Source organism: Ursus maritimus, unplaced genomic scaffold (assembly GCF_017311325.1).
Source record: "Ursus maritimus isolate PB19 unplaced genomic scaffold, ASM1731132v1 scaffold_29, whole genome shotgun sequence".
Taxonomy (NCBI): Eukaryota; Metazoa; Chordata; class Mammalia; order Carnivora; family Ursidae; genus Ursus; species Ursus maritimus.
This window is the reverse complement of record NW_024425452.1, coordinates 23,137,737-23,150,225: the sequence shown is the minus strand read 5'-3', so window position 1 is coordinate 23,150,225 and position 12,489 is coordinate 23,137,737. Positions and strand designations below refer to the sequence as shown.

Genomic DNA, 12,489 nt, shown 5'->3' with positions numbered 1-12,489 from the left:
CATGCCCTTCTTTATGCCCATCATCCAGTTACCCCATCCCCCCAACCACATCCAAAAATGATAGATTTCTACTTTATATCTTACATTAAAATCAATTAAAGATTTTTATGTAAAAAATTAAACTATAAAATTATAGAAGAAAAATACAGATGAAGATTTATGTATTTTGGGGGTGGAGGAAGCTTTTCTGTGGGTGACGTCAAAGGAATAAGCCACGAAAAGAAAGACTGATTTAAATACTTTTTAAAAATTGTATATGGTGGAAAAATTATAATAAGAAAAGTTAAAAGTGAAAATCACAAATAAATAATATTGTAGTGGATGGAAAAGTTTGCATAGCATGATCATATTTTCCTAATAATACCCCCCGACACACACACACACACACACACACACACACACACACACACACACTGGGGTTGTGAATGTATATATGTTCTCTCTTTGTCCTTTCCTCCCCCATGACCCCTCTATAGAGAAGCATCTAAGATGTTACTGATATTTATAGTTGAAATATGGGCTTTGGGTGACTTTTTTTGCATATTTCTCTGTATTTTCTGAATGTCCTACAAATAATATGGATTACTCATATAAACTAATTTAAGAAAGTATAGTAACACAACTCAGGGGATGCCAAGTGAATTTCAAATGTGCTGAGTTATCTATCTATGCTCATTTGCTGGGATAACATTTGGTGTGCTTTTCTGTTGTTTATTAGGGTGAAGAAGGTGACCAGGGGGAACTGGGAGAAGTTGGAGCTCAAGGACCTCCGGTAAGGTATTTAAAAAAAAAAAAAATTTAACTAGGCTATGCAAATATTCTTTTTTTCATGACTTTTGGAATATTTCCTGTTTAGCATTTGGATTAACAGTATTACATTAACATATTTTCCCACCAAGCCAGCATTGGGAGATTACCATTTTTTCAAAATAGGAAGGGATCCCCGTTGTATATTCAAGCACCATTTTAACAGAAAAATTTTGACCTGTAATTACATACATTCATTTACTAGATTTCAGGGCTAGGCAATCTGAAAGCAAATACTGAACACAAGAGGTTGATACATATCTTTTATATTCTATGGCACTTTCACACGACATAGAAAATTTCACGTACCCTGAATATGCAGCACGTGCATCATCCACTGGATTGAATACACCTTATGCCAGCATGTAATCTTTATAAGTAGACCATTCTTAATTGCTTGTAATCATGCCTTTTAATAAAAAGTTTGTCCCCTGTGCTTTGGCAGATTGCTGCAATTATATGCACCATGAGGTAATTTGGGGCATTGGCATACTTCACTTTAAAGTGTTTGCTACATCAAAATTTACATTACTTTTGTATACGAAAGTAGAATTGTCACACTTTTTTTCTTATCAAGATGAGTAGTTAACAATTATGGAAATAATAATTTCTGAATATTCACTGAACATTGCAGCTAGCCAAGGTCTTTACCATGTAAAGGACACGTTCAGGTCCTATTCTCAGCTTAGGGAGGACAAACATGAGGCCACCCTTCCTTGCCCTGCTCTGTTCTTCCCCCAAACAACTGGCCTTTTATGAAAGAGTTCAGGGAGCTGTGTAGATTAGTACTTACCCCAGAGCTTAAGGAAATTCCAGCTAAAGGAAATGAGTCTGAGCATTTGTCAGAAATGGCTTCTGCTTTTAAGCCACATGAGAACTTAAAAGAAATTTCAGAAGCTTGTCTTCCCTGAGCCCTTGAAAGGAGACAATAAGGAGATGGACTCTATTTCATAGGAGGGAGATAAAAATAGCATAAGAGACATATGGATGGTTTCTTTCTTTTCTTTCTCTTTCTTTCTTTCTTTTCTTTTTTTCTTTCTTTCTTCTTTCTTTCTTTCTTTCTTTCTTTCTTTCTTTCTTTCTTTCTTTCTTTCTTTCTTTCTTTCTTTCCTGATGAAAATTTAGTGGGGATTTAAAGTTATTTTTAAAGCCACCCCCCCCCCCACATCCTCAGAACAGAATTTTGCAAGCAGTATTTAAAAATGTTTTCATGGATTAAGGATATCTGTTGGGTTCGGCAGGGCTCAAGTGGTCCATTGGGGGCTGTTGTTAGTGCTTGCTGACCTTCTGGTGTTTGGCTGTAGGCTTGCCAAAATGTTTCTATAAACTTCCCAAATGTTCACTTTTTAAACGTGCATCTATAAAGTAATGCACAGATTTTTTTTTTTTAAATATGCTTTTGGGAACATTTATACACAAGCTCTGTCCTTCAAAGTAGGCACCTTAAGAGATAATACATGGCATTCTCACGTCACTGCCATTGGCTCAAATATTTTTGGAATTCCTTTTGTAGAATTATCTTCAGGAAGAGCAGTTTCAGTCTGATATGGCCACATCTCATTTTATATCCCAAGTGGTTAACCTAAGCTGGATCATCTTACACATTTAGGTCATTCCTAACTGATCTACTCAGAATTTGGACTTATCTGGAGGCAGGCAGGGTTGGCCAGAGAATTGCCCCATTTTCTCCAAGTGAGAACACAAGAGAATGGTTGGCCTAGAGCTACTGTATCCTAAGCCAGTCACAGTGGACAGTTAGCAAATTGCTCAGAAGCGGCTGCTCCACCTTCCTGAAGGAGCATCCCCCTGCCGCTGCTCCCACAAGAGCACCCAGGCTCACCCCTTACAGGATCCACCCCTGGAGCCCTGCTGCTGTGGGGCCAGAGAATTGAGAATGGTGACATTTCAGTATTGAAGAAGAGTCTAGAAATCACACTCACATCCTTATTTTTAGGCTTACCCACTCCGATGCCTGAGGTGGGGTGAGATGGATTCCTGNTGCCCCAGGAGGGAACTCAGAATGCCTCTGTCAGAGATGGTGTAATGAATAGTGACTCCTGGTGGTTAGTCGAGACTTCAGCTCCATTTACATAAGCTTTTGTGGACTAGCCTGGAAACCGAATGGCCTCTGAAGGCATACATTGGTGGGGAAAACTCATTCCAAAGTTTAAAATCCCAACCATCTTACATGTAACCAAGTTACGAATCATGAAGGCAGTAGAAATGGCAGTGTATTCTGTACCCTAGTAAAAAGTACGTCAAGATACATGATTGTAGTTCTCTTATGCTAATGATGTTTACTTTTTTGTCATCAGTAATTGCTCCAGCTCCAGGTTTATGTACATCTTCAGAGTTTTAGAAGAATGTTTACCATCAGAAGAATTCTCCTTGGATTTTTCTTTCTAAACTAGAAACATTTGTTTACATAATGTCACTATTTCTTAATGTTACCTTTCGTTATGTTAACATCTTTCTGGAGCAACTTTTGTGATGAGATAAACAAGTGTGTGCTTCAACTAAAACAATTCACTGTTCTTTTTTATATTTCCAGGGAGCTCAAGGATTACGAGGCATCACTGGCATAGTTGGGGCCAAAGGGGAAAAAGTAAGATGATGATGATATGATATCAAAATGTATAAATATTTAAAATTTTGGCCATTTAAAAGTATCTTGTTATTTTCAGCAACATCATTTTTTAAAACTTATTTGCTTTGTAGATGTTTGGCAAGGTTTTTACATTTGTTATAAACATAGATGACAGAAATGAGTAGTATGTATGATACTTGTGTATTATATATTTTAAATTATCTTAGGTAGATAGAAATAAGCAGGGATGTTACATTTTTTTCTCTTTATCATTATCAGTAGTTAATACTGATAGTACTGACACAATACCTGGAAATCAAAGCAAAGACAGGGGAGAATGGAAAGAGAGAGGTAAGAGAAGGCAGGATATCCCCAAGGACATTAGGGCCATGCGTGGCTCTCCCTCCAGGCTGATCCCTGAGCTCTGTCGTCAACAAGGATCATACACCTGTGGCTAGAGTTTACCAACCTGTCCTTAGCCCAGTCTCAAAAACCAGATTCTCCTACCATTTCCATAGCAAGGCACTGTGAGATGATGGGGAGATTCAAAGAGGAATAAGGACTTCAAATTTGTTATTTATTGGGAGAAACCAATGAGTAGATAGCTAACTACAAGGTAAATGAGAGACACATAAATTTGAGGGCAAGTGGCATAAGGGAGTGAAGACGAAGGAGTGGCTCCTCTTGATCAGGGGACTGGGAGGTCTCACGGAGGAGGTGGCATTAGGAGGATGCCAGGCCTAGAAGGATGACGTGTTCCCACTGGTGGAGGGTGGAGGATGGGGAATGCTTGGCTGAGTGAATATCATAAACAAAAATAGTGGAAACCTGAACATTCCTGATGTGCTCAGAAATGTTTTTCTCACTCTGTGTGTGTGTGTGTGTGTGTGTGTGTGTGCGTGCATGCGTGTAGGGTTGTTTTAGCTTCTCTATCAGGTTTTAAGAAAATGATTACCACTTAGTATATTAGGAAAGCCAATTTGTAGATTCCAGGAAAAACAAAAAAACCACTTTGCCTACCACCACTTCTGACCCTTGCCTCTTTCTCTTTAGAACCTCTATGGCTAATTTGTGTCATTTCACAAAGCACAGAGACTTTTCTTAACAACTAAGCCAGAATAACTTGCACATTGTAGGTGCTCAATAAATAAAATTTTTCTAAAAGAAAAGCACATTTTTGGAAATTGAAGGAATTATTTTGTGACTAATTCCTTCATTTTTTTTCAGCCTCTTTGTCCCTCATTCTGCCTGTTGTACTCTGCCATTTCCTCTAGAATATTTCTTTTCTAAAAACACTGTATTTGAAAAGAAACATATTTCATATTTGTACATTCATGTTACCTTAAGTAACATTCTGTATGTATCTCTTCTGTTATTAAATAATAAATCCCATTTATTTTGAAGTTGCTGATACCTGGGCCTTTGCTTTTTCTGAGTTTAAATTATCTAAAATATGTGACCCCACACTTTGAAACCAATTACTGTTTTTGATATGCTCTTTATTTGAGGTATTTTTTTTACTTGGCATTTTTCAAAATTTCTCATTTCCTTTGAGTTCTGTCAAATTGCTTTCAATAACAAAAAAAAAAAAAAAGGAAAAAAAAAAAAAGCAAGCTCTTCTCATGAACTCAGACCCCTGAAGTGGTTGCCTAGTAACAGCATTTTGGGTCTGAGCTCTTGCTGAACAGCAGTAAGAGAGAGAGGGAGTGCATCACAGCCATTTCTATAATGCGAGCGCCAGGCTCTGCGCTCACAACGCAGGGTGAAGGATGAAGTCAAGGTCCTTTTCGGGTCTTCCAAACCTCTTCTTCCCTGGTGAATGTAAAATGCTTTCTGCTCTGTTCTAGTTTTTAGGGATCAAAGAATTTCAAGGCTCCGTGGTGCCTCTGCTTCAGTTGTGTTCTTTCTTTGATTCTACCTTTTCTGAACCTCCTATTAAAGGTTTTCTAATTCTTAATTCTTACTACAGATGCTGTCCACCTGGATTTCTTGGCCTGACATCCATCCAGCACTCTTTTGACTGTTTTCCATTTATTTTATCATCTCCTTATCTCAACCCTATTCATTAGGAGATGGCCTGTTGACTTCAGTTGCCCTTCTGCCTTCTCATCCACTTAGCAGATGAGAAAAAGACTTAAAGAAGAGGGTTGTATTTTATCATGCAGCGTACATAGAAAGCACTAAGAAAAACCCCCATATTTTGTTTTAAAATCACATTTTGATTCTTACCATTAAATAAGGAGGTGATATGTACAATATAACCAAGTCACAATTGATTTCAAGATAATTGTATTTATAAAGCTCTGTAGTTTCCATCCCTTGGTAGGATGACTCTGTTGTTTAGAAGATAGGTGGATTATTTTATATAAACCTAACCGAACGTCTATGTAGGATGGAACGGGGGATACTCAAATCCTTATTACAATTCATTCTTCTAAATCACATGACTGGACTTCTGATTCTGGATCTTGGTGGAAATCCAGTGTCACAAAATCCCAGCCACAGCTGTGGCAACAGCAGGGTCCATGGAAACTATCCTATTCTTTGGGTGGCTCCTTGGTCTTCACCATTAATGAATAGCCATAGGAATCCTGAGAGCCCTGGGAGGTGACTACCAAACCTCTTCCGATAGGTTTGCCAACTTCTCCAAATAGGTACCAGTGTTTTTAGTTCATGTCATCAATCAAGAATGGCTGCTGTGTTAACTTAAAATATCCAGGGTGGTATCGAAGATTGGCTGTCAGTACTCTTGGTGGGATGAGGAGATGTAAACTAGTGTTTTCATATCTGAGGTGTCCAATGGTTCACTGATGAATACAGTATATATTACAGACACAAAACCTTCTTTTTATCTGGCTATTAACGTTCTATGGGAAGACCGATGTGCCCTTTAATGACGGATCTCAATTTCATTTCTTTGTCTTGTTTTTTTTGCAGGGTGCTCGGGGCTTAGATGGAGAACCTGGGCCTCAGGGTCTTCCTGGTGCACCTGTAAGTAGTTTTCCTTTTACAAGACCCAGTGATAGATTATTTAGCAATGATCAGTGATAGATTATTTGATGTGCACGCACATGTGTGTGTGCAAGTGTCTCTTACATGTGAATAATGCAAGTGGTAAAATGGGCAGTTTTTATATTTATTTAAACAAATTTTAATGAAGATAAGCATCACTTCCTTGAATAAAGAGAAAAGTTCTTTTGACTCAATATGGGTTTTTTGTTAGGTGAAGGTGAAGTCAAATTGTTAAATTCTTATGTTCGCTGGGTTTCCCTTTCGTTTTGGCTGACAGGATGCTTAGAGCCACAGTAACTGTCTCATGTCAGGTTCTTGGGTAATTCTCTCCTTTTCCTTTTCTATGATTTCCGATCTCATTATTCTATGTTTTGACTGCTATATGTACATGTGTCATTATTATAGGCTGCCTCACAGCTTTTCTAGAAATAAATTAAAAAGTCACCCATTAATAACCATCTTTATCACAGAAAAAGAAAAGGTATGAGAAAAATAGAATTTTCATGGCCCAGTGGGAAAGACAGAATGTAACTACATTATGCATTACAAGATCCAGCATTGGAGTATGTGGTAGAGGTAATGCATGTAAGAAGAGGATCCTAGAGGCAGGTTGATCTGGAAAGCCATTCTGGGTGGGAAGGGCAGCAGAGCACAGGTGAGAAGGAGCATTGGTGGTGGTGATGGGGTGTGTTGTCTCATAGGGATTGTTACTGCTTGGCTTGGAAAGTTTCTGTTGAGAAGATGAAATTGAGTGGATAAAGTCGGATCACATTGTGGAGGGTATTTAATGCCAATGTGAGCAATTTGAACTGATCTAGTAGCAATAGGAAACCATTTGAGGTTTTAGAGTACTTATGCAATTCAACAAAAGCTATATTTTAGGAAGACACATCGTCTCATCTATAACTATCTGTACTATAAGTCAACATTAGCCAGATAATTTTGACGGAAACCATTATTATTGCCTGGAGAATGAAATAATATGGAGAAAAGATTGGCAACTGACCCAAACCTCAATCCACCATGGTACTCAATGAGTTTAGCTAATATGTAGACCTAGTTACTGATGTTAAGGTTACCTGCAGTATGGATCTTAATTTTATTATACTTATACATCCAAAGAGCACAGAAGCTTTACACATTTAAAATGGAATCAAAATATTCCAAGCAAGTCTCTATGATCCCTATGGCAATATAAATTTTAAGACAATGTAATTTTTATAAAAAGATTTCTTGAGCTAGGCATCCATGACAGAGCAAAGCATGGGGTGAAAGAGCAGTAATAAAGTAATATGGATGGTGTTTTATAGTTTCAAACGTCTATCAAGAAGTAACTTTTGCTTATATTAACAACATTCTATTTTCATACAGGGTGATCAAGGACAGAGAGGACCTCCAGGAGAAATAGGTCCCAAGGGAGATAGAGTGAGTTCAAATTAGTGTTAATCACTACAAACATTTTGCTTTTTTGGTGTCCTCTGCTGATTATGCTTATCTCTTTGATGTGTTTGAAGTGTCATAATAAATGAGCATGTCTTGTCTATCCCTTCCCTTCTGCCCTGCAAGGGGCCTCAAGGTTCTAGAGGAATTCCTGGCCTCCCTGGGACCAAAGGAGACACGGTATGTCCTGAGCCATAGTCACCCACCACGTTTTTCCAAATGATTATTAACTTGTAATAGAACTTTAGAAAATAATGAAGGGAAGAACAATGTGACTGCTTCTAAGACACAGTGTGTTTCTTTGTGTGTCTTTAGGGCTTGCCAGGTGTGGATGGCCGTGACGGGATACCTGGAATGCCAGGAACAAAGGTAGCTGTGTAGCCCTGGCCAACGAAGCCCAGCATTTCCATTACTACACTACTGGGAGATTTACTCAGCTGGTTTGGACTTTTTTCCTCCGTTTAGTTTTTTAATCAAGTGTCAACTCAAAAATACTATTAGAATAGTATGTTTGTTTACTTGGTTTTAGGAACTCAGTAGAATTGCTGTGTCAATGAAAGCAGCTGAAAGAGATTGTGTATTTTGATTAAATTTATGTCCTAAGTCCATCCTCCCCGTTCCCTCCCCCCCCCCCGAACTGGATCATATTATAAAAGTGCATGTAAGGTCAACTGTAGGGAGACTCCTTCTACGCAGAAGCCCTGTGTCCTTTCTTTTCTTGAAAGACATACAGCAGTTAACACAGGTTCAATGATGCAATAAAAACTTCTTTTCTCAGGGTGAACCGGGGAAGCCTGGGCCTCCTGGTGATGCAGGATTGCAGGGCTTACCTGTGAGTATTTGGGTCTTTAAATGTTTACTGGTTTAGCTACATATTTGGAAAATATGAATTTTAGGGAGAAACAAATAATTTGATAAGTTCCGGGGAAGATATATGATGCTTTAATTTTACATTTTTACAGTTTGATGTTTTAAACTTTTTTCCTGAGGAAGGAACTATTTCTCTAATAACTATATAAGCTTTAATTTGTATTTTGCATTCTTCTTCTCTCTTTAGTTCACTCAATCTGTCTTCTCTTTTTACTAACTCTGAGCTGTGGGCCTGGAGCACATACTCCCTCCTCCTTTTCACCAGTTCTGAAGTTCTTGTTAGCAGAAGTGAGTCATAAGAGGCTTGAGAGTATGCTCACGGAATGATGTGAGGTATCCGATACCATTTTTTTGATTGTATGCTATTTTGAATTAGTCAAATTGGTGTTTCCCTGCATTGATGTGGCTAGAGATTAATGTGGGTTATACAGATGTATTCTTGGAGACAAATGTTTCAAGGTAATAAAGGGATACTTGGTAATTTGAGGACTGGCCTCAATTTATTATGATATCTGACATTTTAAAGTAATCCGAGAACATTAGGACTCCCAATAGAACCAAATTTTAGTTCGAGCCAGCATTCTCCCGCCATTCTGTTTGTCTCCTTAAGGGTTAGCGTTTCAATCGGTCTTTGTTTCTATATTCTATACATGGAGTCATGCTGGTAGGAGCTCCCCTTGACTGGACTATAATTTGGAAATTCATGCTTGAAAAATAACTGTAGTTTAGAGGTAGGATTTGCCTCAGGATGTGCAGACTTAACAAGCCAGATAGAGTAAAGTAATTCCTTCTAAACTGTGGGTAGTTCTGGAGTTGTTCAGAACTTGGGAACCAGGAAGACGCTCCCTCACACTAAAGCTTTGGTGTTGTCATGATCCCCTGAGCCCCTCGGCGATGTGCAGTGGGCTCGGCACCTCACAGATTCTCCGCTGAGGTGATTCAACCGATGTTCTGTGTGCCCTCTTTTAGGGTGTACCTGGGGTTCCTGGTGCAAAGGGTATTGCTGGTGAAAAGGTAAAAGATGAAAACTTTTTAATTGGTACTTTTCCCTATGTCTTTGTTTTTTCATTAACATGTTTTATTTATCATTTTTAGTATTTCCAACCTGCCTTTTATTTTATATGTGACCCTAAGGAAAAATTTTTAAAAAGTCTTTTTTGAAGCGTCAAATGCTAATCTCTTTCTTAGCTACAGAAAGAATACTTTGACAAAGTGTTGCTGATTAGACTTTCTTCCTAGATGTGTCATCCTTTGCCAGTATAAAACAGAGAAAGTGTTATTGCTTTTTACCACTGAAAATAAGGAAATTATGGTGAAGCTATAGAAATTATGGCAGTGAATATTACTAACATGATATCGTTTAAACTAAAAAGATATTAGACATTTTGTTCTCAGACTGATCAACCAGGGCTGACATTGCAGCAAGTAAAAACAATAGGTGAAGGAAAACTTGAAGGGATAAGATATAGCTTTACTTTAAATAAAATAGATAAAATGTGAGTAACGTAGAATTTGATCACTACTAGGTTGTACGGCTACAGCTCTCCAGTTACTGGGGGCCATGGCATCTTCAGCAGAGATGCTCGCTTCCTGAGCTGACCGAGAGATTGATGGTGACGATGGATCCCCAGACGTGTGCGTTCCCTGGACCTTGCTGCCAGGGTCCTCTCAACAGCACATCCTCCTATTCCTCATGTTCACAGGATTCTTTTTAATTTTAATAGTGTCAGTGTCAGGTAAAAGGGCTCCAAGAAGTTTACGGGAGATAGAAATGGTAAAGGAAAGACACATATAATTAATATTGTGAAGAAAGAAAAATCTTCTATTCCTGTCTGGGTAAAGACCTTCATTTTTTCACATTTGACCTTCATTTTGCAACATTTTTTGATACCTTTACTATACTTCTGGGAATAACAGAATAGTATCCTGAATCGAAAGAACTTTAATGTATCCGCCAAGAAAGAGATCCTATATCGTCCCAAATTCTCCATGTGAAATTGGGAAGTTAATGCTACTCAGGTGTAAGAAAGGCCCTGCCAGGGTAGGACAGGTTGATGATTTTGCTTTCTTGCTGTCTGAATTACTTAGAATGTCGCCTTTTACCTTTAGGGTAACACAGGTGCTCCAGGGAAGCCTGGTCAGCTGGGGAATTCAGGCAAACCGGTAAGACGACATGAGTTACCTTTCCTTATGTTATTACCAGTTGCAATCACTCAGCAAAGAGTTAGGGAGTGTTAACTTTTTTCTTTCCCTGCCTTCCTCATCACAGGGCCAACAGGGGCCGCCAGGAGAGGTGGGACCCCGAGGACCCCGGGGGCTTCCTGTGAGTACTCCTTTTCTGTAGAACCTTCTGAAGTACCTTCCCAGGGTTTTTGCTGGGTGACCTTCCAATCATTTATTCATTTATCTGTGAATGCCTTCTCCAGTGTGAGCGCGGGCTAGTCGAGAAAGACTGTGAAACGGGAATGCTATTCATGAATACAATCTGCGTGTTTAAATTCAGAAAGTGGAAATAAAACTCAAAAAAATTTTTAAAGTATTTTTAAAAGCACGAGGACCCTTTTTTACTCTCATCTCATGTTGAAGGAAATATTTTAGCGTGGCTAAAAAAACAACTTTACTGAGATATAATTCATATACTATATAATTCAACCATTTAAAGCATATGAGTCATTGATTTTTAGCATATTTATAGAATTGTGCAACCATTGCCATGGTTAATTTTAAAACCTTTTAATCACCCAGCAAAGAAACTCTGTGTCCACTTGCAGTCACTCAGCATTGCCCCGCCCCCAATCCTCTCCGCCCTAGGCAACCACTAATCCACTTTCAGGTAGATCTACCTGTTCTGAGAATTTCATATACATGGAATACACAATACGGGGGTTTTCAGTGAATGGCTCCCTTCAGCATGTTTCAAGGCTTACCTATGCTGTAGCATCTATCAGTACTCCTTTCTTCTTAGTGCTGACTAATGTTCAGTAATATGAACACTATTATATAGGTATACCACCTTCCCTTCATTCTTTCATCCACTAATGGACATTTGGGTTATTTCCAGTTTTGGGCCATTATGAATAATGCTGCTGTGAACATTTTTTCTACAAGTTTTCGTGTGGACACATGTTTTTATTTCTCTTGAGTAGAACACCTAGGAATGGAATTTCTGGGTCATGTGGTAACTATATTTAATCTTTTGAGAGATTGCTAGACATCTTTTAGGGTGAGTTTATAAATGTGTCTATTTTGCAGCCAATACAGCAACGTGTATTGTTTCACTAGATACACTTTAACCCTTAGAGAGAAACTGATTAGGAAATTAAACACTATACACTTAATGTTAACTCTAAAAAATTTTCTCTGGCCTTCAGTTTAAGTTCTTGTTTTAAAAATCTGCTGGGTAACAAAAAGAACTCGAAGTGAGAACCCAGAAACATTTCCAAATATTGTTATTTTTTTAAAAGTATTTTCATGAGCATGTTGAATGACGATTTTCATGTTTCAAGGAAGTGAAATATTCCAGCTGTCTTGACATGAGAGGGGAGTTTTCCCACTTCTCACAGGTGTTTGTCAACTGACCTCTATCACACGGTTTCCAGAAGTTTCTCTGCAGCCAGAGAAACTAGCTACTGCTCCTCATCATGGTCCTTGCTCATTCACTGCTCAGTTATCCTTTTCTTTTCTCTTGCTTGAAGCCTGTGAACTTCTAAAATATTTAGAAATTGACTGCCAAAGCAATGAGTTTATAGCTAGATCATATTCCTAAAACAATG

At 38.4% G+C, this 12,489-nt stretch overlaps 1 protein-coding gene across 1 annotated transcript in view; it reads left to right on the top strand.

Annotated features, from left to right (window-relative positions):
* Positions 1 to 12,489, top strand: part of COL9A1 (collagen type IX alpha 1 chain) — an 82,419-nt gene that overhangs the window by 39,538 nt on the left and 30,392 nt on the right. Inside the window, exons 19-28 of the mRNA XM_008684819.2 lie at positions 719 to 772; positions 3,359 to 3,412; positions 6,332 to 6,385; positions 7,778 to 7,831; positions 7,973 to 8,026; positions 8,162 to 8,215; positions 8,625 to 8,678; positions 9,686 to 9,730; positions 10,826 to 10,879; positions 10,986 to 11,039. Coding sequence (XP_008683041.1) covers positions 719 to 772; positions 3,359 to 3,412; positions 6,332 to 6,385; positions 7,778 to 7,831; positions 7,973 to 8,026; positions 8,162 to 8,215; positions 8,625 to 8,678; positions 9,686 to 9,730; positions 10,826 to 10,879; positions 10,986 to 11,039 — 531 coding nt within the window. The remainder of the gene's footprint in view (positions 1 to 718; positions 773 to 3,358; positions 3,413 to 6,331; positions 6,386 to 7,777; positions 7,832 to 7,972; positions 8,027 to 8,161; positions 8,216 to 8,624; positions 8,679 to 9,685; positions 9,731 to 10,825; positions 10,880 to 10,985; positions 11,040 to 12,489) is intronic.